This window comes from Typopeltis vanoorti, chromosome 15 (genome assembly GCF_054136105.1).
Source record: "Typopeltis vanoorti isolate ZY-2024b chromosome 15, IOZ_Tvanoo_1.0, whole genome shotgun sequence".
In the NCBI taxonomy this organism is placed as follows: Eukaryota; Metazoa; Arthropoda; class Arachnida; order Uropygi; family Thelyphonidae; genus Typopeltis; species Typopeltis vanoorti.
The window spans coordinates 81,192,293-81,218,330 of NC_143563.1; the positions used below are offsets into that span (position 1 = coordinate 81,192,293).

Consider the following 26,038-nt stretch of genomic DNA (forward strand, 5'->3'; position numbering starts at 1 on the left):
TGCCAGTTACGATTTTGAAAGTGCTGAAATTTTCAAGAAAAATCTGAAACAGATGATAAAAGATGAAGCCTATTTGCTAGAGCAGATTTTTAACGTAGATGAAACTGGACTGTTCTGAAAAAGAATGCCAGAATGAACTTGCATTCACAGAGAAGCTACATCGCCGCCTGGTTTTAAAGCATTTAAAGATATGATTACGCTTTTTCTTGGAGGAAATGCTGCTGGTTTTAAATTAAAACCATTTCTTGTTTACCGTTCAAAACCCCAGAGCTTTGAAAAACATTGACAAGAATAAATTGCCAGTTTACTACAGGAGTAATCCTAAGGCTTGGATGACAATTATTTTATTCGAAGACTGGTTCTTAAATTGTTTTATTCCAGAAGTACATGCCTACTGTCTTGAAAAAAAACATTCCTTTTAAAATTCTATTGCTGCTTGACAATGCTCCAGGACATCCTCTTCACATCGGCGATTTGAATGAAAATATAAATGTGATGTATCTACCACCCAATACAAGCTGTGATTCAACCTATGGATCAAGGTTCGATTGCTACATTATTATTATTATTATTACAGGGTATCTCCATGGAGTCAGTAGACTCATCGCGGGAGATCACAATGAGTTTACATTCCAGACCATGCTCTGGATACTCGCCACAGAATACGGTGGAAGAAAGCAACACTAATACACCGGAGCAAATATAAATTTGAAAGATTATTTATGGAATCAGCCTCTGCCCTAAGAAACTCTCCAAACCTCAACAAATTTGGTTGTATGCGACTGCCCCAAATTTGGGAGGCATACATCAGCAGACCTTCAGCCCAACAGCCAAGAACGCCTACTTAGCCGGCAGAGGGCACCATCAGGACTTCTAGGAGAACGATAGCTTCATATCTTCATTCTCAGTTACTGTATTGTTAGTGCCTGTGTGCACCTGCCTTTTTGTAAATTTCTTTTGAAAATGGCAATGTGACAATGTGACATTGCCGAAATATCGGAGATATTTATTAAAGTATAATTTAATTTATATTCGGATCTACGTTTTTCAATTCCCTAAGTGATTTAGAAATCTCAACAAATTCGGGTGCACAAGACTGCCCCAAATTTGGGAAGCTTGCATCTTGAGAACTTCAGCCCAACAGCAAGACAACCCAATATAGCCTGCTAGGGGGCACCTTTAGGACTAGGAATAACAGTAGTTTTCTCTCTTCTGCCTCATTTGTTTTTTGTAGTGCCTGTGTGCACGTATCATAGTTGTATGTTTCCATGAAGATGGCAATGTGACATTGCTGAAATATAGGAGGCATTTATTAAAGTTTCTTTTAATTAATATTCCAGTATGTGTTGTAAATTCCTTAAATAATTTAACAGTCTTCTTGATATTTATTTTCTATGTTCTTACCAAAGAACATAGAAAATCTTGTATGTTCTTTTCAAAGTCTTCCAATGACAAAAGTCATTGGAAGACTTTGCTAGTTTTACACAGTGTTTAGATTTCTTATGTTTGTCTCTGTATCAGTGGCAGCCAGTGAAAATTTTAAATTCCTTAAATAATTTAATAGTCATGTGTTACCAATGTATAAGCCTATCTACAAAAAAAAATATCAAGTAAAATATTCTGGAGGCTGTTGAAAAAAGCTCAAAAATGGAAAAAAGAGTGCTGTAAAAGGAATCAGAGATGATAAAGGTGATATTAAAACGGTAGAAAACGATATCCTTGATGTATGAAGTAATTACTTCATACATCACACCATGACCTGAATACGCTACATAGAATTGACTGGAAAGGCACCTTTCATTCCATCACATCAAAACATGGTATGAGCATCACTTTATGGAGGCCTGTGAAATTCTAATCAACCACCCAAATCTTAACAATAATGATGATCTAAAAGTCCCAAGAATATGGATGGCACATATTCTACCCACATAACCTTTTGTTCTATGTGTTCATTATGAATTATAATTAGTACTGTAGTGCTCCATAATCTTAGCCTTGATACAACAAACACTTATGCTAGATTACTGATTAGGCCACCACTATTGCAGTATCAAAAGATAACATTAATTTGTTCTGACCATGTTATAAAAAAAAATAGGATATAGCTTTGATGTAGTTTTTTTTTTTTTTTCACTAGAGGACAAGGTCAGTAGAATAATGGTTGATCAAATAACTGTCACTTTGGCATACTGTTTGAATTGTAATATAATCTATCTCTGTGTGTGTGTGTGTGTGTGTGTGTGTGTGTGTGTGTGTGTGTGTGTGTGTGTGTGTGTGTGTGTGTGTGTATATCAGTGGTGTTACATGTCCATTTAGGTTGTAATCTGAGCCCTTTAAATAGATGCACATCTATTTAAAGGGCTCAGATATATATAAGGTGTCAGTATATGTGACTGCACATCCGCGCTATTAACGCGAATGTGATGCAATGTTTATGCGTCGAAAAGTGTCCTCTTCATGAAGCATTAATATACTGTACTTAATTGTAGGAATCAAGCAAAGCTAGGAAATAATTAGGGGAGTCTTTATTATTATTATTATGACACCCTCCAAGAAGTCCAAAGACTCATCGAGGGAAGACACTTACTCTACAACTCTCTGTCTCCACCACCACAATCTACCAACTACATCATCTACACCAACGTCATTTTCTAGCCACCCCTACCACCACCACTAGTATTTTCACAGATAATCACAAACATCCATGCCCACAGCAGTATTCAAACCCACAGCCTTTTGGCTGGAGAGTGGATACACTAACCACTCAGCCGATTCAGTGATATTGCTCCTACGTGGGTGTGTACTCCAGATGATAAACTTAATATGAAGAGTGAAATGTCAGGAAATTAAAGTAATTATTCTTAACATGACTGTAGTCTCCATAATTTATCAAATTGAATGCTGATCACCGTGTAACATTAAAAGAAAGAGTAGAGGGCGTTACTATGGATTTCCTACTTTTCTTTCATTTGCTAACATTTTTAAGAGACATTCCGAACAGAAAGGAAGAATCATTTTCCATATCTACAGTAAAGACTCACTATAGCAACTCTACTATAAGAAACTCATTGCAATAACACACAACTTACCACAAAACATAAGAAAAACGTTTTCATAATCTATAGACAATCTATTCAGCATTCCTAACACCACCTCACAACAATATGAGTTTCCCAAATCTTAACCAAAAGTGCAAGGTGCACTTGTTCCATTGAAGCACTAATTAACAATGAAAGCCAAGTGGATGGTTGTACCGAAAAAAATTCTTGACATTCTGGGCCAATGGCTATCCATACTTCATACAGAAAATTACACCTTAAATAAACATAGACTACCAGCATTGTCATCTTGATGCCATATGTACTTGTACTCTTCAAAAAAATAAAATACATAAATAAAATAAAAGCCAACAAAATTATGACTAAACTATATTTTTTATAATTACGAACAAACTAGCTGCTTGTCCAAAGGCCAACTAAACCCTGTCCTCTCCTGCCAGAGACAATTATGGTATAATACCACTGTGTGATAAGAACACCACCAAAAAGACAAATTTTAATATGTGACAAATCAGACCTAATGGATATGTTTGAAAAATCCTTCATCATGTCAAGACAAGAGAAACAACTTTATCATGCAAAAACAGAATTGAGAGAAAGAAATTTTGAATATTGTATCTTGATAACATATAAAAAATATAAAAAAAAGTATGGCTAAGCCAAAACTTCCATACCTATTTTAGCCTAATGTCCATTATCCCAGAAATTATTGATATACTTTTATGGAACCTAGGGGTCTACAAGATTCTGTTAATTGTTAATAAACTGCTGTAAATTGTCATACTATAGGCCATCAGGATGTTCAGTCACTGTTCAAAGAGAACACAAAAAAGGCAAAATTTTAAGTAGTATGGCAAATTATATCTCAATGACTATATTCTGCAAGTTCTCACAAGAGGTAATGTGGCATATAACATCTTATTATAAAAAACATCCAGAGGTTATTCACTGAATCAGTTTCAACACCAATGAACACACCAACTTGAACAGATATGGCTGCCAAAAATGTGGAAAACACTACTGCTCTGTCCCAGGAGCTGACCAACCCAATAACCATTATCATTTCCTGAGGCCATCCATTTGGCTCTAGTTGGATGAGAATGGTCTCGACTCCCACTGTTGCATGGACATTTGTGAAAAATTTTCCAAGTGGTAGATGAATTCCACTATCATTTTCTGATGATGATTAAGCTGCCAAAAATATAGGAGATGCTGATACTCTTAAAAGTCATGACTGTATATATATTACCATAGTGTATGCCGATTTGTTTTATATAATCATATCCCTCAGATTTCTGAAGATGTCTGTATAACGTGGAATAACTATAGAATTTAAGTAAACATAGTTTATCAAAATCTTATTAATGCTCTCTTCTATTAACACATTCATGCCAGAAGCCAGACAAATTGTATCATGTTGTACTTGTCCATATTGACTCAGCTAAGGAGGGTCTAGTGTGAAATGATGTGTCGGTATAGACAAAGCCCTTTATTCGGAAATACCTGGGTTCGATTCCCGTCCCTGACATGAGGAACTTCATCTGGTCTCTTTCAATTAAAGGTGAGTTAGCTGGTCTCATATGAAGGTAGAGGATATTTTTCTCCCAGAAACTGGGTTTTTTGTCTCTCAGAACAGGCAAACTGGCCTCATGAACACATACGCTGCTACAGTAAAAAATACACACTTAATCCCTCATTAGGAAGGCTCAACCAGTCCTAAGGGGCGGTCAAGGAACCCCCACAGAAATAAAACAAAATAAAAATTTCATACTTCCTATTTGTCTACTGGACAAGCAAGCAAGCAACAAATCTTGTGTGTGATTGTCATGTATATTTATTTCTTTATTTTTAATTTATATTTCTCTTGTTTATTTTCTGAAGATAATATTCCTAGTGAATAATACTATAATAACAGTGGTCCCTGCCTCACCATAATGCACAGCAAAACAAAGGTAGACATTTTATTAAAGCACTAAGTACAATGAGCACAGTGTACTGAGAGCCAACTTTAAAAAATAACTGATGAGAGAAATTTATTCTAAAAATGTTTAAAGATTATCATTCTATCCTTTTACCTCATGAAAGACTTCTTCTTCGTGTAGCTTCCTCAGTGAGAGGGAGTAGCACCATGTCCTTCATGAAGCTTTATGCAAAACTTGCAATTCAAATTTAATGATATACCTGTGACACTTTATCTGATGCAGAATTTGTGATAGGTCATTTCTTTCAATAATGGAATACTGTATGTAGGCACAATAAAAAGAAATAACAAAGAAGGAAAACTCACAAAGACTTATTTGATGCAAAATTTTTGCCATAGGCATCTTCAGTTCAGTATCATTGAACAGCAATTAAACAATAACAGACAATCCAAAAATTGTGTCACCTGGGTGCATCCTATACTAATAAAGATGCCTGTGACACTTCAGCAAAAATTTTACATTAAATAAATTTTTACACAAGTTTTCCTCTGTTTTAATATTTCTTATGATAACAAGACATAAACCCATCTCTTATAAATGAAATTAAAAAAAAAAAGTATGCAATGACTGTGTGAATTCTTTCCAGTGATAATTGTAGGGTAGGTGAGAATGGAAAACTGTACCCTTCATTTCGACTTTCACATTCACCATCTGTTTATAAAATCATTTCAAATTCAATAAAATAACTGATAATTAGAGCACATGTGCAAATATTTCTTTCCATGGAGTTTGCATCACACCTCTCCCTTTCTTGAAGCAACATTTAATTACATTTTTTTTTAAAATCACTGACAGAAATAAGTGATCACAGTTGTTCATATTTTACATACAGTGATAATCAATATTGTTAGTTAAGTGGGTGAAAACTACTGATTACTATGATTGACCGTGTCCTTTTACTATTTTTATGGAAAGATAATGAAGGATCATGATATCACAAAAGTGAATGTCAATATCTAAGCATTCACATATTATTATTAATACATGGGCACCTACATGGAGGCCAATGATGGAATATCTATCATACCACTCCTTGAAACCATTAACAGACAAAGTACTTGCCACTGATTCCAGCAACCCATTCCACTCATTCATAACTCTCCCAGCAAAAAATCTAGTCCTCACACCCCTACTAACCACATGTTTATTAAATTCCAGGGATGACCCCTTGTTTAGTTCCCTCCCCCCAGCCAAGTGCTGAAACATTTCCTCTGCATCAAACCTATAAAACCCTTTAAGTAACTAAAATGTTTCTATCGTATCCCCTCTTTTTCTCCTATCAATGCAATCCTCAATCTGTCCTCACAGGGTACATTCCACAGACCACTCACCATCTTGGTCACTTGCCTCTGATTCTTCTATACTACTTCTTCATCCACAAGATACCCAGGTGACCAGATCAGAGTACAGTAAATCCAGATGTGGTTGTATCAAGGCTTTATAAACAGAAATCCTTTCCTTTAGTATTATACAGTGATCAGCATCCATTTCAGCAAAATTATGCAGACTACAACCATGTAGTAGTCTGCATAATTTAACTTCATATTAAGGTTATCATCTGGAGCACATGCACACAAAGACAAGCTATATTACACTTCAAACGTATGCCAAAGTGACAATGATTTGATCAACAGTTATTCTACTGGTCTGACCTCTAGTGGAGAAAAAAAAAAAAAAAACTACATCAAAGATATATTCTATTCATAACATTATCAGAGAACAAATTCATATAGATAGTTTAATACAGCAAAAGTAGTGGCCTAATCCATAATTCATTAACACAAATGTTGTTATAGTTAAGATCCTAGATTACTTGCAGTCCTAATTATAATTAACTCTTAGACAAAAAGGTTATGTGGGTAGAATATATGCCATACATATTCTTGGGATTTTTAGACCACCAATATTAAGATCAGGAAGGTTGATAAGAATTTCACAGGCCTCATTAAATTTATGCTCATACCACGTTTCGGTATGATGTAAACAACAGGTGCCTTTCCAGCCAAGTCTATGTAGAGTATTCAAGGCATAATCAGAAAGGCCAGATTTAACCACAGTTGTTCAATTTAATGTGCCGTTTATGTTCCTTTTTTCTGGAACAGGAACTGTGCATCCTGTTTCACCTATATAGGGCAAATAGTGCAATGAAGACAGTAAACTCCAGGGTAGGACAGCAGAGAAAGTGGATCCTTGGATGAGTTGAATAAGTTCTTTAATTTTGCAGGAGGTTTAAAGGTGGCATTAAGATTGTATTTCTGTAGTATTCTGTTTATTTGATCCGACATACCGTTAATGTATGGAATGGCAACAGTTTATTGTAATTTAGTTTATTTTTATCTTTAAATGGAGTCTTCTGAAGAAAATTTTTGATAGTTGATTTTTGATATTTTAGTTGTTGCCATTTTTCAGGAAGGTATCACTGATAAATTTTAATTTATCCTTAAGTGCTTGTTCACTGGAGCAAATCTTCGAAGCCCTGTTTTTTAGTGTGTTAATGACATGTTTTTGTGTTGGGTAGTGGTAAGCGTTTATGTTTATGTATTGGTGTAGGTTTAGGGTAAACAGTGAAAGAAAGACTGCAGGAAGGAAGATGTGACAAGTGTATCTAGAAAAGGAAATGTGTTCTGACTTTCAATTTCAACTGTGATTTGTATGCATTTGTGTTGTTTGTTTAGGAAAGTGTCTAATGTCTGGCAGCCATGCGAACGTATGACGAAAACATCATCAATGTATCTATGCAGACTTTGGGTTTTAAAGTATAGGAATCTAGAACATGTTGCTCAAAAGCTTCCATATAAAAGTTAGCAATTGGCAGTATAACAGTGAGCCCATGGCTGTGTCTTCTTTTTTCTTTTTGCAGATAAAAAGCATTTTGTCACACAAAATAGCCAGAGCATAGTACATGGGCAAAGAGTGCTGTGATATTGGGCAGGAATTTGTCCTTGGGACATTTGTGAAAAGGGAATAGATGTCAAAGCTAACTAATAAATCACTTTTTTCTAGTGTGATGTCTTTAATTTTGTTTACAAAGTGTTGTGTGTTTTTAATATAGGACGGAGGGGGATGACCTACCAACTCCTTGAGTGTTGACGCTAGCTTCTTAGCTAGATGATAACTGGGGCTGATACTTTCAACTATTGGACAAAGTGGTATTTCTGCTTGTGAATCTGGGGCAAACCATAAATTCTAAGATAACGGGCATTGTGATTATCTCTCAGTAAGTGTATAAATTCCATTTTTCTCCTGCTATGTTACCTTTGCTCCTTCCAATCTATGTCTTGAAGATGAAGACATAGATTGGAAGGAGGAATTACCCCCAATGATAATTACTCAGCTTATACTCATTGTACTAATCTGCTGATGCATGTCATCCACATCATCCCTGGCAACCTCTGGCCTACAGCAGCAATCGTGTTTTGTTTTGTTTTTTGTCTTGTTGGCCTCAATCTCACACTATATTGACTCAAAAGAACTGCCACCTGCTTGACTCCTACTCTTGTTTACTGCAATTCATCTTCTATTATAAGTAGTACTCCACCACCTGACCTGTCTATCCTATTCTTCCTGTCAATACTAAATCCATCACATTCTATCCCTGTAGTTACGTCATCTGCTGTTAGCGTAGTCTCATTAATGTCTAAAATTTTTCACAAAGCTGTACTAACCACTGGCAAAAACTCCTCTCTCTTATTCCTGATGCTTCTAGCATTGGTACACAGAAATTATGTATATACATCACAAGGCAAAGAAACCAATCTGTTTTATATAATGCAAAATATTTTGAAAAGTAATTTTTTTTTTTTAATTGAAATAAGATAACATTACTTTTGAGATTTTTCTATACCATTATCTTAATAGTGTCTACAAAATCTGTTCACAAAATTTTACACATGGATTCCGCTAATAAAAATTGAAATAAGAATGATATATGTATTGGCTAAGTTTTAAAAAAAACTGCTCACCTAATGCGATGCAGAAGTAACATGATACAGTCAAGCCAGTTCCTGCATGAAGCATAAAATGCACAAGACACAGCCTATGTGAACATGTTAAAAAAAAAATGATGGCTCAGAATATACCAATTTTCATTAAACCACTTCAGGCAATGCCCTTTTACATTCAACTCTCACTACATCACACCACTATAGATGTAATGTTGGGTTCAAATTTCTTTGAAATTCATTATAGCAAACTATTCACTGTAATAAACTGTTCTTTTGGTCCTGCAAGTTTGTTATAGTGAGAGATGAGTATATGCTTACAAAAAAATATGAAAAGAAAACAACATATAAGGCTTACATGTTTATAGGGTGAATTTCAAATTTATATCAAAATAAGTTTCATAAGATTGAAAAAATTTTTACAGGTGAAACAATATTTAAATTTATCTATATAAGAAATTTACCTTGCTAATGTAAGGGCGTCATCAATAAGATTAGCTCTATCAGCCGGAAAGAAATTCTGAAACATAAAACCTTTTATTACAATATATGTATATGTACTATGATATAACTGTTAATATGGAATAGTAAAGTTTCTCAGATACAGTAACATAGAATTCACCAACTTCCAGGCAAACTTGCTTGGAAGTTGGTGAATGTCGTTGGTCATTGTTGGTGTATAGAACATGGTTTTTGGATAATCTAATTCTTATCCCTCTCACACTGGGCTAAAGATTAAATATTCTTTAGAATTTTTCATAGGTGGGATTCACATTAAAAACAAACAAATAAATAAATAAATAAAAATGCCTGATTGGTTGTGAGGCTATACAAAACAGGTAGGTAGATACTGAGAGTGAGCATGCACTTCCAAGTCAAGACTGTGGACAGAACTGTCCACATTTCAAACTAAGTAATTTAGTACACAGCCTGAAGTTGGTTGGAATTAATGGCTTGAATAGCTAAGGCTACGAGAGCAGTACATTGCCTGTTTAATTCATTGTGATCTTATGCCCAAATTTGTCTGTTGTGGAATGAAAAATTTAGCTGCCTCTAATATTACATTGACTCCAGTTACACATACTGGCTACTGAATTAGAAACTCCATTTAATACCATTTTGGATCTCCTTTAGCAACTTCCAATGTCGATCCTCTTCAATTCTCTGTCATAGTGCAGTGAGATATAGAATGGGAACTGTTCATTTCGAGACAGACTGTCTTATGACCACAGTTACACCTCTTAGAAAAGCAATGTGGGTTATTTTTCAACTGATTAAACACCTGGGATATCTCACCTTTTAAGAAACCAGTCAATTCTGCTGTTTTCAAAATCATGGGCACCTACAATAAGCCCTTTATTTAACTCTGAAATATCCTTTGTTTTTCCCACTGTGATCAACACTATTGACAATTACTGAATAGCAGCATTCTTAAATCATTGCCTAGAACACATGGTGACACACATGACCAAGTATTTTGCCGATACACTGCACAAGTGACATTTTCAGTGGCTTGTATGTGTAGTTGAAAGAACCTTATAAAGCTTTTTTTTTTTTTTTGATCCCAGAGGATTTGAATATATGCCCTTCCAACCATGAACATCATTATGACTGAAGGTGTGGGCAGAAAAAAACTTATTAATATGTGAGGCCGGAGGGTCAGAAGAATCATACAGTTTGTTAGATGGGCCACAAACAAACAGTAATATACAACACTGTGCTATAAAGGAGATAAAATAATGTATAATGCTTCAGATGCTGTCATAGATGAGAGAGGACAGTAGAACCTCACCATGTTTACTATTATCAGCTAAAGACAAGCAGTCAAAGGAAGGAAAGTGGACACATGAGCATCAAAAGTGAATACTTAAAAAGAAGAAAAATCACTTCCTGGTATGACAACTCCAAGTTCATGTTGATATCAGAGAAACAATGCTGCATCCCTTAATGCTCTTATTCTTTTTTCTTTTTCTTTTTTTTTAATGACACTTTCTCCTACCCACATGAACAAAACCTGGATCATTTTCAAAACCACATTTCAGGCTTTCAAACAAGTTTCTCATACTGGTAATTCTCAATGCCAGTATGAGACTAATAAATTTGCTACGCAGTGGATATATCCCTCAAACATTCAGGTAACCAGTCCTTGAATGGGTTACAATATCAAGTGACTTCTGAAACATTACCAGATAACTGTACATTCAGTTAACCATATGATTAATTTATTGATCTGCAAATCTATTTCCAATGTGACCAGATAACTGAGAAGTTTATGTATGTACTTTGGTGCCCAAAACCTAACACAATTTCTGAAGATAACTGCAAATTCAGACGAATCAGCTTGTGGCAATTTGTATAACTGATGATTTCAAGTAGAAAGCAGGTACACATTCAAATTTCCAATTGGCCACAAAGGGGTCAAGTGGTAGCATTCAACAAAATAAAATGCAAAGGCTGAGCTAAGCGAATTGTGTTTGAAGGAAGCTCTTTTCATGAAGGAATAAATTTGCAAACTTGGATGTCTTGTAATGTCTAAAAGACATCATATAGATGATTTCACACAGAGAAGAATTATTGGAAAGGTTAATGCAGAATTACTGAAATTGCCAGAGAGTTCGGAATGTTATATGCACTGTATCCAGGCTCCGGACAGCATTTACCAATGGCATATGTACCAGATGTTCTAAGAGGTTGAGAAAAGAATTATTACTATTATTACGGGCAACTCCAGGGAGTCATTAGACTCATCGAGGGAGGCCCCAAATCATATTCATCACAACTATTCGACATTCATACAGTATCTATCATACCTTGCCTTAAACTCATTCACTGTCACAGCATCCACCACAGACTCAGGGAGCGCATTCCACTCATTCACTACTCTAAAAGTAAAGAACCCAGCTCTAACACCTTTACTAACCACACTTTTGCCCAGTTTCCATGGATGTCCCCTAGTCCTCCCACAACCGCCCTGTTCTCAAAAATATCTTCTGAATTAATTTTATAGAAACCCTTCAGTAATTTGAATGTCTCAATCATATCTCCCCTCCTCCGCCTATCAACCAATTTTTGCAACCCACAAATCCTCAACCTGTTCTCATAAGGTTCATTCCACAGACCTGCTATCATCTTGGTCACTCACCTCTGGATCCTCTCCACCTCCTCCCCATCAAGAAGAAACCTAGGTGACCAAATCTGGGTACAGTAGTCGAGATTGGGTCTTATCAAGGCTCGATACAGAGGAACAATAACCTGCTTGTCTCTGCTTGTCAACGTATTCTTCAGCAACCAAGTGATTTGATGAGCTGATTGGGCCACTTTTGCAATGTGTCCCCTAAATTTCAATTCCTTATCCACCAACACTCCTAAATCTCATGCCTGATCAATTTCCTGGAGCACAGTTCCACTAATGCAGTAGACTGCCGCCAATCTTTTCACCCCAAAATGCATAACCTTACATTTTGCCACATTAAATTGACATCCATTCTCCTTAGCCCAGACCTCCAATCTATCCAAATCACCCTGCAAAATTTTGACGTCATCTGCATTCACTATTGCCCTACCCAACTTCGCATCATCTGCAAACAAATGAATTGTTCCTCTCAGATCCTTTCCTATATCATTAATGAACAAATTAAACAGCAGTGGTCCAAGAACAGATCCTTGAGGCACACCACTAGTCACAGGCTGTCTTGTGGACTCTACTCCAGAGTAAACCACTCTCTGATATCTCTCCGTCAACCACCCTCCTATCCATCTCACCAACCCTATGTCCATCCCTATATGCTGCAATTTACTGATTAGAATTCCATGTGGTATCCTGTCAAAGGCCTTAGCAAGGTCCAGTAGAATCACTGTAAACCCATTACCCTTATCCAGTTCAGCCGTCACTGTGTTATAATACGTGAACAAGTTACTGAGGCATGACCTACCCTTCGCAAAACCATGCTGTCCCCGATACAGTATCCCATTTTCTTCTATCCAATCTTGTATTTTCCTCTTGACTATTTTCTCTAAGACTTTGATAATGATTCCTGTTATGCTGATTGGCCAGTAATTTTCAACGGCAGCCTTGGAACCACCTTTGTGCAGCGGAGCTATTTTCCCCTCTTTCCACCCCCCTTGGGACTGACCCAGACCCGAGGCTCAAATGGTCAGTGCCCTTGACCATTTAAACAAAATGGTCAAGGGCACTGACAATTCTTTAGCTGCTTCACGTATGACACGAGCTGGTATACCATCCAATACCACAGATGTATTGACATTGAGGTTCTGTAATAGACCAGTTACCTCTACTTCATTCATCACAATTCCAGTATAAGCTGTTGGTTCTTCCATTCCTGCAAAGTCACCACCTGGATGATATACTCTTTCCAAGTGCTCGCTCAGTAATTCCACAATATCGAGTGATTCGGTTACCTCCCTACCCTCAGCATTTTTTAAGATCATTCTACCATGAGCATTTTTCCTTTTACTTGCAACATACTGAAAAAACTGTTTGGGATTCTCTTTAGCCTGCATGGCCAATTTTCTTTCGTAATCCGCTTTTGCTTTTCTTACCACCCTTGTTACCATCCTGGCCTGAGCTTTATTCTGTTCCTGCGCCTGATGGTCACCTTTCTCCTTAAATTCCCTCCACAATTGTTTCTTTTTTTTGCAGTTCAAGCTTAATAGTGTTATTCATCCATTTAACCCCTACTTGATTTATTATTCGGACTCTTGGTATACAGTCAACCATTGCCTCCTGCAAAAAGTTCTTAACCACCTCCCATGCACTATCAACATCCAGCAGTTTTACATGCCATGCAGTTTTATCCTTGTATCCTTGCAGTTTTACATGCCATGGCACTGAGCCAAGCACACACCTAAGCTTGTCATACTTACCAGCCCAGTAATTCCACATGTACCCTGTCTTAATTGTAAATTCCACTCCTTTAGCCACCTCCCAAGTCATGACCTTATGGTCACTCTCACCAATTGGTGGCAACATGGTCATGTTCGTTACAGCCACATTCTCAGTTGCAATTACTAGATCTAGCACTCTCTGCCCCCCTGGTATTTTCCACTACATGTTGCCGCAGATAGTTGTCCCTTAATAACCGCATAAAATACAATTCCTTCCTCCCATGTGCCCTCTCCTCTTTCCAGTCAATGTTACCATAATTGAAATCACCCATAATAATTACCCTCCTTCCACTCGTTTCTTCTATTTGCCTATGCATACTATCCCCACCATCTATTCCATCACCTGGTCTATAGCAGCACCCAATTGTATATTTTGTTCTGCTAGATTCTATCTCACACCAAACAGCCTCAAATGTGCTCTTTTCTCTATCCTGCAGTTCAACTTCTATACTCCTTGGCTGCAGCTCATCAGCTATCATCAATAACACTCCTCCCCCCTTTTTATTCACCCTGTCACTCCTGAACACGCTATACCCGTCACATTCAATCCCACTAGCTTTATCATCTTCTGTCAGCCATGTTTCACTAATACCGACAACCTGTGGCTTGGAAGTGCCAACCAAGGCCAAAAATTCTTCCTTCTTGTTCCTAATACTCCTGGCATTAGTGTACATGAATTGCAGAAGCCCATTTGTCCCATCCCTACTTTGATGCCTTATACTAATTATCCCATTCTGATTTGTTGTCCTTCGTACTCGCTCGGGCATAATATACTCATTCACCCCCCCTTAATAAATCTTTCCCTGAGTCTGTACATTCACTTCCATCATCATTCATCAACACTTTTTCAAGCCTCCGTACACCAACTCCGTTCAAATGGAACTCATCCATCTTATATAGGTCCTTTCGCCCATCGAACTCATTCCACACCACTCTCCATGCATAACCCACGCATAAAGTCATTGGCAATTATGGCCCTCCTTCTAAACACTTCGCTGTCATACCGTGGTAAGATACTCACCATCCTAACTCTCTCACTCTTCTCTTTTGCTACCTCAAGTAATTCCCTCACATCCTATATCATTTCCATTTTGTCCTCTTTCAAATCATTTGTTCCTGCCACGATTACCATCTCTTTCACCCTCTGTTTTTGCACTCAAATAGATTCGCTGACGTCCTTTATGTTCGCACCCGGCTGGTACGACTTCGTTAAACTCTCGACTATCACACCTCTTAATAGCGAATCCCCATACAGCACTCGCTCCTTCATTTTATTGACGTTTACGAACATTCTATTATTTGCCGTCACAGACTTTCGCCGGTTATTTGTCGGTACGTTCAACACACATTTTTCCATACACTCCAGTTGCCTTTTAGCTCTATGTATCGCACCGTTCAAACGGGCAATTTCACTACTTGCATTTATCTCATCATTTTCATTATCAATCAAATCATCCATTTGTTCTGTATTTCTATCTTCATTTATACTTTCAACGACGCCCTCACACCTATCTGGCACTACCACTCAATTCTCTAGCACACCGCCATTTTCTACATTCTGACTATCATTAACAATATCACTCTCTTATTGGAAAGATTAAAGAAGATTGCAGAATTACTGAAATTGCCAGAGAGTTTGGAATCTTATATGCACTGTATCCAGGCCCTCGACAGCATTTCAAACCAATCGCATATGTACCAGACATTTGCTAAGAGGTCACCCTCACTCTACCACAAAAAGCAAAGGTTATAACCGAAAATTTGATTATAACAGCAAAATGTAATCAACACAAAACGACAGGTCAACTTGCAGGTAAACTCCATTCAAGCACAGGTGGAAAGACTTCTGCAACAAGTAGACATATATACTCGAAGGCCTGTAGTCTGCATCCCTTTATCCACACCTCATTGTAGAGCATGTTGTATCCATAAAAATTGGACAAGACATCAATAGGCTGATGTACTCTTCACAGATGAGAGTTGTTTTAGCCTTTCCTCTGATTCTAGACAACACTTGATCTGGTGTGAAAGTGGTACTGCTTACCATTGCAATAATGTTCTTGAAAGGAATGGATACTGAGGAACTGGGGGTCATGGTGCAGGGAGGCATTACACTTAATGGATGCAATGAGCTACAAGTGCTGGAAAAAGGGGTCTATGATTGGTAAACAATATTGCAAGAAGTTCTTCATATTCAGTTGTTCTATGGTGCTGTAGGCAAAGAATTCATTTTTATGGATGATAATGTCACATCACATAGTACACGAGCAGTGGAGATACTTTTGGAGACCAAGGATGTTAATCAAATCAAGTGGCTAGCACACTGAGATCTCAACCCCATAGAATATGTTTGGGATGAAGTAGGGAGACACATTGCTGCTTGAAATCAGTCTCCCTGGTAAGGGCCGCAAAAACTGTTTTAATTTTATCCATTAACTGGGCTTTTGTATTACTGGAAGTGCGATTGGTGTCTTTTTCAACTGCGCCCCATACAAAATAATCCATGGGGTTAAGGTCTGGGGAGTTTGGAGGCCAAACATTTGGACTGGTGAAGTCGTAGAAATTTTCAGACAACCATTTTTGACTTTTCCCAGAGGTGTGGCAAGGGGCCGAATCCTGCTGCCATACATACGGCCTACCATTGGCTACCCTTGTTATCCAGGGCTTGACTACAGTTAGCAACTCCACGAACAAAGCCCGAATTCCAATGCCAGGGTTCTTCAACACCTGTTCCTGCAGATTTGCGAGGAATTCTGCTGTACGAACGCAATCAGATCGTCTGCTAGGGATCTTTCTTCTTGCTACATCCTCGTAGTCACCATTGCAAGTCTCTAGTTCATGCCTGATTGTTTTTACTGTATTCAGGGAGCATTGGGCAGCAGTCGTAATATCCTTATTTTGATGGCGGGCACGAATCATCATGATACAAGTTATTCTCTTCCATGATTCAGGTGGGTTCCAGCTATCCATCCTTTCTGACATCTTGTATATGAATGAAGAAGGGTCCAAACTTTTAAATGAAGAGAAGTGTGTGTTAATACATGTAACTTACGGAAAAATATAATTAATTATAAATATGTCAAATTTATCCCGAACACCCTGTATACACACACACACACACACACACACACATATGCACTCAGTATTTTTTCAATCATCTGGCATGTATGTAACACACACACACACATATATAAGGCATTAAACCAGAATAAGATATTAACAATTACCTTAATAAAAAAACATTTCATCCTAATTATAGGACTTCAGATGTAAAGCAAAAACTAGACAAAGCAACAGTAAAAGATTAACAAGGTAACAACCATTATATAGTTACACAGAAATCCAATGACTTAAAAAAAAATAGTTTCCAGTTGTGCATTATATATATATATATATATATATATATATATATATATATATGTTCATATTTTTTACTGACTGAATTCTGAGAATTAGACAAACAATTAATTTTATTTAACACACAACATGTTTTGTCGGAAAGCCGACTTCTTCAGCTGAGAATATTAATGTTCTCACGCCTGTATATGAAAATTATGATTTAAAAAAAAAAAAAAAAAATATATATATATATATATATATATATATATATATATATTGGTAAGCAGATTGATTGGTTTCTAGACATGTTAATGTTATTTACTTTAACTGAATTCCAAAATAATAGAGAAAAAGTAAATTTAATATAACCACACAACTAGTTTCGTAAGAATGCCAAATTCGTCAGGTGTGATAACATAAAAAGCAAATAAAACACAGAAAAAAACATTGCACAATTACAACAACAGAGCATTAAAAACTGAAGTTACGTTTGAATTGGAGTCTGAGCTACAGTGCATCGTGCCATGCAATGAGTCACGTGTTTGTAAATGTGAGAATATGACTTATGTACATGTGAGCATATGACTTCACGAGTTCGCCAATACCGAATAGCAGAGCTATGAGAGTCTGTCAGACTATAACTGAGATGGCTATTCATGTGGGAAGAATCAAGGATTATTTCTTTTGATTCCAGGATACAACACTCTAATTCATCGTAACATATATGAATGTTGGATGCTGAATTCCAATCTATTTGATGTTGGCTGCCTTCATTATTGGAGTTAACTGAGAACAAGACGTGGCTGGAGAGGACACTTGGTCTGGTTCTATTGTATGAGATATCTCTCTGGTGTTCTTCGAGACACAGAAAGATAGATTTTTCAGTTTGGTCGTAATATGGTTTCCCACAGTCGCATATAATTTTGTAGACACCTGCAAACTGAAGATGGTGATGATTTTCATTTAGGTGGTTTAGAATTGAGCGGAGTTTAGAAAGAGTGGAGAAACACATTTTGATATTGAACTGCTTCAAAATTCTTCCCAGTTTAGGGTAGAGAGAAATGATGTAAGGAGATGCAAGCTCTGGGGGTTAGTAGAAGCCTCCACAGTGTTTTGATGATGGTGGTATAGTAGTTTATTAATACTTTTGGAAGAGTAGCCATTATTTGTGAAGGTCCTTTTAAGATGTTTCAGTTCATTCTTGAGTTCTTCCTCATCTGACAATACGGACTTGGCACGATGAGCAAGAATGGATATGATGCCTAATTTTTGTGATGGATAGTGGTAAGAGGATGCATGAAGGTATCTATCCATCTGTGTGTGTGTGTGAGTTTTCTGAAGATTGAGATATTTAAAGAATCAGACATCCTGGTAAGTTTGATGTCTAGAAAGGGCAGAGAACCATTTTCTTCAAGTTCGGCAGTAAACTTGATATCTGGATGAAAGTTGTTCAAATGATTTAGAAAAATGTAAAGGTTGTTTATGCCATGCTCCCAAATCAGAAAACTATCATCTATATAACGGAGCCAAATTTTAGGTTTCAGTGTAGCAGAAGAAATGTTTTTTGTTCGAAATCTTCGAAAAAAATGTTAGCTAGTATCGGAGACAGTGAACTACCCATGGCCAATCTGTTATTTTGTATATAAATCTTGTCTTCAAACTTGAAGTAGCCTGAATTAATACAATGTGACCTGAATTAATACAATGTGAAAGTAAAGAGAACATATTTTTTGAAATCTTGTTTCTTAGAAGATTGAGAACATCTTGGGTGGGAACATTTGTAAAAAGCACTACTATGTCAAAACTTGCTATGATATCTGAATTCTTGAGTTTGAGGTTTTTAATCTTGGAAACAAAGTCAGCTGCATTTCTGATGTAAGAAGAAGACTCAATCTTCAAAAAAACCCACACACACACACAGATAGATACCTGCTAGTATCCTCTCACCACTATCCAGCACAAAAATTAGGCATCATATCCACTCTTGCTTATCATGCCATGTCCGTATTGTCAGACGAAGAACTCAAAAATGAACTGAAACATCTTAAAGGATCTTCACAAATAATGGCTACTCTTCCAAAAGTATTAATAAACTACTATACCATTGTCATCAATTACCTTACATCAGTTCTCTCCCCCCCTAAACTGGGAAGAATTTTGAAGAAGTTCAATATCAAAACGTGTTTCTCAATTCTTCCTAAACTCCGGTCAATTCTAAGCCACACCAAAGAAATTCATCATCATCTTCAGTTTCCAGGTGTCTACAAAATTATATATGACTGTGCGAAACCATATTACATCCAAACTGAAAAATTTATCTTTCTAAATCTTGAAGAACACCAGAGAGACATCTCATACAATAGAACCAGAGCAAGCGCCCTGTCCAGGCATGTCTTGTTCTCAGTTAACTCCAATAATGAAGGCTGCCAACATCTAATAGATTGGAATTCAACGTCCAACATTACATTCATATACAGGGTGTTCGGGATAAATTTGACAGTTTCGTAAGGAAAAAGAAAATCTTCTTTGTATCTATTAAATTTAATGAATTGACAAAAAAACATTACAGGCAGAGTTAATTACAATACTATCAACAAGATTTACTCAAAATAACCACCATTAGCATCGATCACAGCTTCAATTCTGCTTCGGAACCTCGAACAAGCTGATGCTACAGTCTCCCTGGGAAGGGCCGCAAAAACTGTTTTAATTTTATCCATTAACTGGGCTTTTGTATTACTGGAAGTGCGATTGGTGTCTTTTTCAACTGTGCCCCATACAAAATAATCCATGGGGTTAAGGTCTGGGGAGTTTGGAGGCCAAACATTTGGACTGGTGAAGTCGTAGAAATTTTCAGACAACCATTTTTGACTTTTCCCAGAGGTGTGGCAAGGGGCCGAATCCTGCTGCCATACATACGGCCTACCATTGGCTACCCTTGTTATCCAGGGCTTGACTACAGTTAGCAACTCCACGAACAAAGCCCGAATTCCAATGCCAGGGTTCTTCAACACCTGTTCCTGCAGATTTGCGAGGAATTCTGCTGTACGAACGCAATCAGATCGTCTGCTAGGGATCTTTCTTCTTGCTACATCCTCGTAGTCACCATTGCAAGTCTCTAGTTCATGCCTGATTGTTTTTACTGTATTCAGGGAGCATTGGGCAGCAGTCGTAATATCCTTATTTTGATGGCGGGCACGAATCATCATGATACAAGTTATTCTCTTCCATGATTCAGGTGGGTTCCAGCTATCCATCCTTTCTGACATCTTGTATATGAATGAAGAAGGGTCCAAACTTTTAAATGAAGAGAAGTGTGTGTTAATACATGTAACTTACGGAAAAATATAATTAATTATAAATATGTCAAATTTATCCCGAACACCCTGTATGTTACGATGAATTAGAACATCGTATCCTGGAATCAAAAGAAATAATCCTTGACTCTTCCCACATGAACAGCAATCTCAGTTACAGTCTGCTATTCGGTATTGGCAAACTCGTGAAGTCACAACAGAACTGTAGCTCGGACTCAAATTCAAACTTAACTTCAGTTTTTAATGCTCTGTTGTTGTAATGGTGCAATGTTTTTTAAGGTGTTTTATTTGCTTTTTATGTTTTCACACCTGATGAAGTCAGTATTCTGATGAAACTAGTTGTGTGGTTATATTAAATTTACTTCTTTCTCTACTATCTCAGAATTCAGTTAGTAAATAATATTAACACACACATGCTCCATGGAAAGCAGTCAATGGACATCCCAAGGGCAAGGTGCATTGTGCCATGCAATGAGTCACGTGTTTGTATCCAGTACAAATTGGAAAAATAAGATGCTCCCAAGTCAGTACAACTGTGTCTGGGTGAAATGGCTGCAAGAAGGGAACTGACAGATGTGGCTGCATCATGCTACTAAGGATAATATGTGAAAACAGTCATTTGTTGGTGACACACTGAATGCAGAGTTCCAGGCATCATGAATGAATCCGCCTGCATAAACACATTCAAAACTGAGGCTCACAATGGGTGTCCGTGGCAGAACAGCAATACAGAAGCTCCACACTGCCCAAACTAACATGCAGCATCGTCTGTGCAAAAAACGCGGAGCATGTACAGAGGGACGTGGAAGCTTGGAAAGCCATGTTATGGAGCAACGAATCCCACTACACCCTCTACCGAGTAGATGGACAGGTGTGTGGTGTAGTGTATGCCCAGTGAACCCCACTCTTACTAGAGTGCATAACCCCAACTATGAAATCTGGAGGTGGCAGTGTGATGGTATGGTGCTATGAATGGACCTGTTTGTGGTGCCACGAATATTAAACTCCATGAGGTATCTGAACATTTTGGAGAATGCAATGTTTCCTACTGTGTCGCATTTCTATGAAACTGACCATTGTCTCTTTCACCGTGCATTGTGTCATAAGGCTGCTGCTGTAACTGTGTGGTTTGTGGACATAAATGTTACCACACTTGACTGGCCTCACACAGAGACCTCATCTCAATCCTACTGAACATCTCTAGGATGAACTGGAGTGCAAGCTAAGGAAACTCCGTTGCCAAGTAGTGTATTCTAAGAAGTTTTCTGATATTTAAAGCTTTGTAAGTTTATCTATATATATATATAGAGAGAGAGAGAGAGAGAGAGAGAAAGAGAGAGATAGAGATAAACTTATATATATGTCGCAGGGAAATGATGAAAATAGGGATTTGATCAAATCCCTAAGGGATATGATCAATTCAAGGAAGATGTTAAAATAACAACTCTGTGGGGTGATTTCCCTGAACAAAGTAAGTGATTTGATCAAATCCCTTAACTGTTTTAGTGATTTGATCAAATCTCTTAACTGTTTTAGTGAAAAGATGAAATAATATTGTTTAGATATTAAAAGTATTTATTTAGTAAACCATGCATTATTAAATGTAGAATAGTTAATACAACAATAGTCATTGAAACACAAATTATTTATTCAAAATTAATTAACAAAAGAAATAGGTACTTAAGCTGATTTTTTAAAAACAAAAAGGATATTTTTAGTGAAATATTAAACATTTTTCGTGAATGTAATTAATAAATAATAATGTTTATTCATTTTTATTAAAACACGTTGTTGATTTGTGGCATCTCGAGTTACAAAGTACGTTACTTTTTTTACAGGCATATCTTTTTGTTTTACATTGTAATTTGGATTGCTCACAGGAACACTTCTTAAATCCTTGACCTCCAAATACGGATAATTTTCTTGCAATCTCACGCAGACTTAGGTTAATCTGTGTAACTGTTTCGGTAAATGTTGTAGTAGCTATTTGAAGAGCGTTTCTAGGTAGCCAATCTTTTATAATTCCAACTGAGGTACCAATTTGGTATAAATTATTTTTTATATCTAATACGATCCCCACGATGTTATTTCCATCTAATGGGCCTCTATCTACCTTAGGTACATACACCAAAACTGTGGAATTCACTAACACGTCTTTAAATTTCTTCAAAGAAACTTCTTTCATTTTTTCAGCTGATCTTTTCAGGTGTTTTGCAGCATTTTCCCTTTGATCTTTAATGCTCTCTTCTTTTTGGCATAAATAGCATAGAATTTTCGATCCATATCCTTCTTCTCCTACTGTATTCCCACATATTGAGTGCACCGGATTTTTACAAATGTCACATGAATGGGCTCCAGTAGATTCCATTCTACAAACAACACAACATGCTTTACTGTCGCTGACAGCTGCTTCCCCTTCTGATGCAAGTAACACTAATTAACACCAGTTAACAACTCTACTTCAACTCCTGCTTCAACAGTTAAAACATGTTTTAACTGCTTCAACATGATGTTTTAACTTCAACAAGATGTTTTAACTGTTGAAGCAGGAGTTGAAGTAGAGTTGTTAACTGGTTCGAGTTGTCTTATTGTCGATAAAGAAATTGATTCAATTTCTGGTAGATCCTCTAAATTTATAGCCTTTTTGGTGAGTAAATCAGCTGCTGGTAGATCGTGTGACATTGAAGTGTTATTGTTGGTTGATTTAACTATTAATAGATCATATGAAGTTGAAGCATTGTAATCAATTAATTCAGATGCTGGTGGATCTTTTGAAGTTGAAGTGTTGTTGTTGTTCTCTAAGGAAGCTGCTGGTAAGTCTTCTGGTGTTAAAATAATGTCATGGTCCTGCTGATTAAGAAGTAGATCCAAGTCCTCTTCAGTAACAAGTTTTTCAAGCAACTCTTTCGAAATATGACTAGATTGGAGTCCTGTTTTTGGTTCTGTTCCAAATAAAGCTTTGTAAGGTGATCGTTTAATGGTTCGATGAAAAGAGGAATTCTTTTGGAAGTGAACAAAGTAACAACCTATAGCCCAATTTTTTGTGTCACTGTCAATTAGCCAAGCACGTAACATAGCTTCAACATCTTGATTTGATCGCTCAACAGATCCTTGACTAGCTGGATGTCTATGCCTACCATTTACAATTTTGCACGTTGGCCACAGGCTTGTTAATTCTTGTATGACAGCAGCCATAAACTCACGGCTGTTGTCGCTTTGTAGTATATGAGGACAACCTACTTCCAAAAATATTTTTAATAGCTCCATTGCTACTTCAGCAGCTCTTTTTGTAGTCAACAGTCGAAGAAAGCTGAATTTCGTTGCATGGTCCTGGTAGTTTAATAGCCATTTGTAATTTCTATCTGGTGTCGACTGTAAGTCAACTAAATTGACTTGGCCACGATGATTGAAGTCGCTAGATACAATTGGGCAAACAACGATTCCTTTGTTTGGAAATTTTTTTTTTAGACTGACATACTATGCACAGCTTTAAAAACTTCAGTACAACTGAAGTAGGTATTAAGTAGTTCGATTTCAAACTATACAGAATTTTATCTCTTCCTCCGTGGCCAGTTGACTGATGGGTTTCCCGAAGTATGTGGTAAAAATTTTCTGTTGGTACTATTTTCACAATTGGATCAAATTCAGACTTTCTCTTCAAAATCAAAGATTTTTTAGTACCTACTTCCATAACATCGTATTTTTTTCCATAATAGTACTGTTTATGTGTCCGTTGCAGTTTAAGTAGTGGTGCTAATTTAAATTGTTCAATGATTGTGACAGCTTCTTCTATCCTTTCACGAGTCCACAAAGGTTTTTCTTTTTCATGCCGCTTGTTCAAAAACGTCCTGACGGTTTCATTGAACTGTTCTTCAGATACAAATTTGGTCAGAGTTTGATTTTTTTCTATATCTGAACTCATTTTTCTATGGTAGGTACTTGATAAAACTCGAAATATAGAAAACAATAATAAAAACGCACGCAACCTTCCTCGCGTAATGTTTGGCCGGCATGGACACCAGAGGGGAGCTTGCATCCATGAAAAATGTTTAAAATTTCACTAAAAATATCCTTTTTGTTTTTAAAAATATCAGCTTAAATGACTATTGTTGTATTAACTATTCTACATTTAATAATGCATGGTTTACTAAATAAATACTTTTAATATCTAAACAATATTATTTCATCTTTTCACTAAAACAGTTAAGGGATTTGATCAAATCACTTACTTTCTTCACCCCCACAGAGTTGTTATTTTAACATCTTCCGTGAATTGATCATATCCCTTAGGGATTTGATCAAATCCCTATTTTCATCATTTCCCTGCGACATATATAATATATATACTAGAGGGCTCTGTCCCCTTTGCGCCTATGGCACCCGACCCCCCAAGTTCCAGGCTGGTAAGCCGGTAAGACAAAAAACGTGACATAAAAACGTTTCAAATTTCGGCTTTATCTTTTTATATACATATAGAGAGTATATATATATATATATATATATATATATATATTTTTTTTTTTTTTTTTTTTTTTAAATCATAATCACACACACACACAGAGGCTTCAATTTAGCATTAGTTAGATACTGAAAGGAGGATGTTATGAATCCATCTATATTTCATAGCCAAGTGTAGAAAATTTTACCAGATTATGAACACACAACTTGCTCATATCCTCTCTGGTAAATTTTCAAAATGTTTTAAGTGTTTCTATACTTAGCTATAAAATAACAAATGGATCGATAATATTCTCCACTGTAGTATCTTATCTATTCCAAATTAAACTCTCTTTGCCTCTGTGCTTTAATATTTGAAAACGTAGCTGCCAAGAATTCACTTTATTTCACTGTTTTAAAGTTTCTGTATGGTCTATGATGAGAACAAATCATTCTTAACATCTATCAGGCCAGTGATACCTAATCAATGCACTAATAAAAGGCAAATATACACGCTCCTGTGCAGAGTTCATGTCCTATAAATAGTGCAAGCCAAGGTAACTGCAATGCCGAAGGTTATGTTCTCAAACTCTGGTAAAGTTTTGAAAATTTCTTTCTACATATGGCTATAAAATATGATTATATCCATAATATTCTCCATTTCAATATAATAAAGCTGTTATTAAATTTCAGATACACTGTTGCATATACATGCTGTGTTGTGTTCTAATGATGCTGATTTGAAATTCAGAGAAATATAAGCATGATAATAAAACATCTTTTTATAAAATAGTTCATTTGGTGCTGTTAATATTAATACCATTAAAAATAAGTCATGAATAACCATCAACACCTAAGCTTATCTGCTAAATGCAAGAAACAATAACTCTCGCTGTTATTGCTAATAGTGAATCTTCATGTTGATTCAGAACACTGGAAAATACAGATAATTTAAAACAGGAAGTGCCATTTACTTTTGAGCAGGATAAAGCTGAACATCATATTCAAAAGAAAAGTGTTCAAGAAATTTCAAAAAAATCAGAGTAGAACAACTT

The 26,038-nt window shown here is 36.5% G+C and overlaps 1 protein-coding gene across 2 annotated transcripts in view; it reads right to left on the reverse strand.

Annotated features, from left to right (window-relative positions):
- Positions 1-26,038, reverse strand: part of LOC150098929 (glutamyl aminopeptidase-like) — a 354,155-nt gene that overhangs the window by 138,001 nt on the left and 190,116 nt on the right. For both annotated transcript variants that reach the window (XM_090405705.1, XM_090405704.1), the window contains exon 11: positions 9,450-9,505. In XM_090405705.1, coding sequence (XP_090261831.1) covers positions 9,450-9,505 — 56 coding nt within the window. The remainder of the gene's footprint in view (positions 1-9,449; positions 9,506-26,038) is intronic.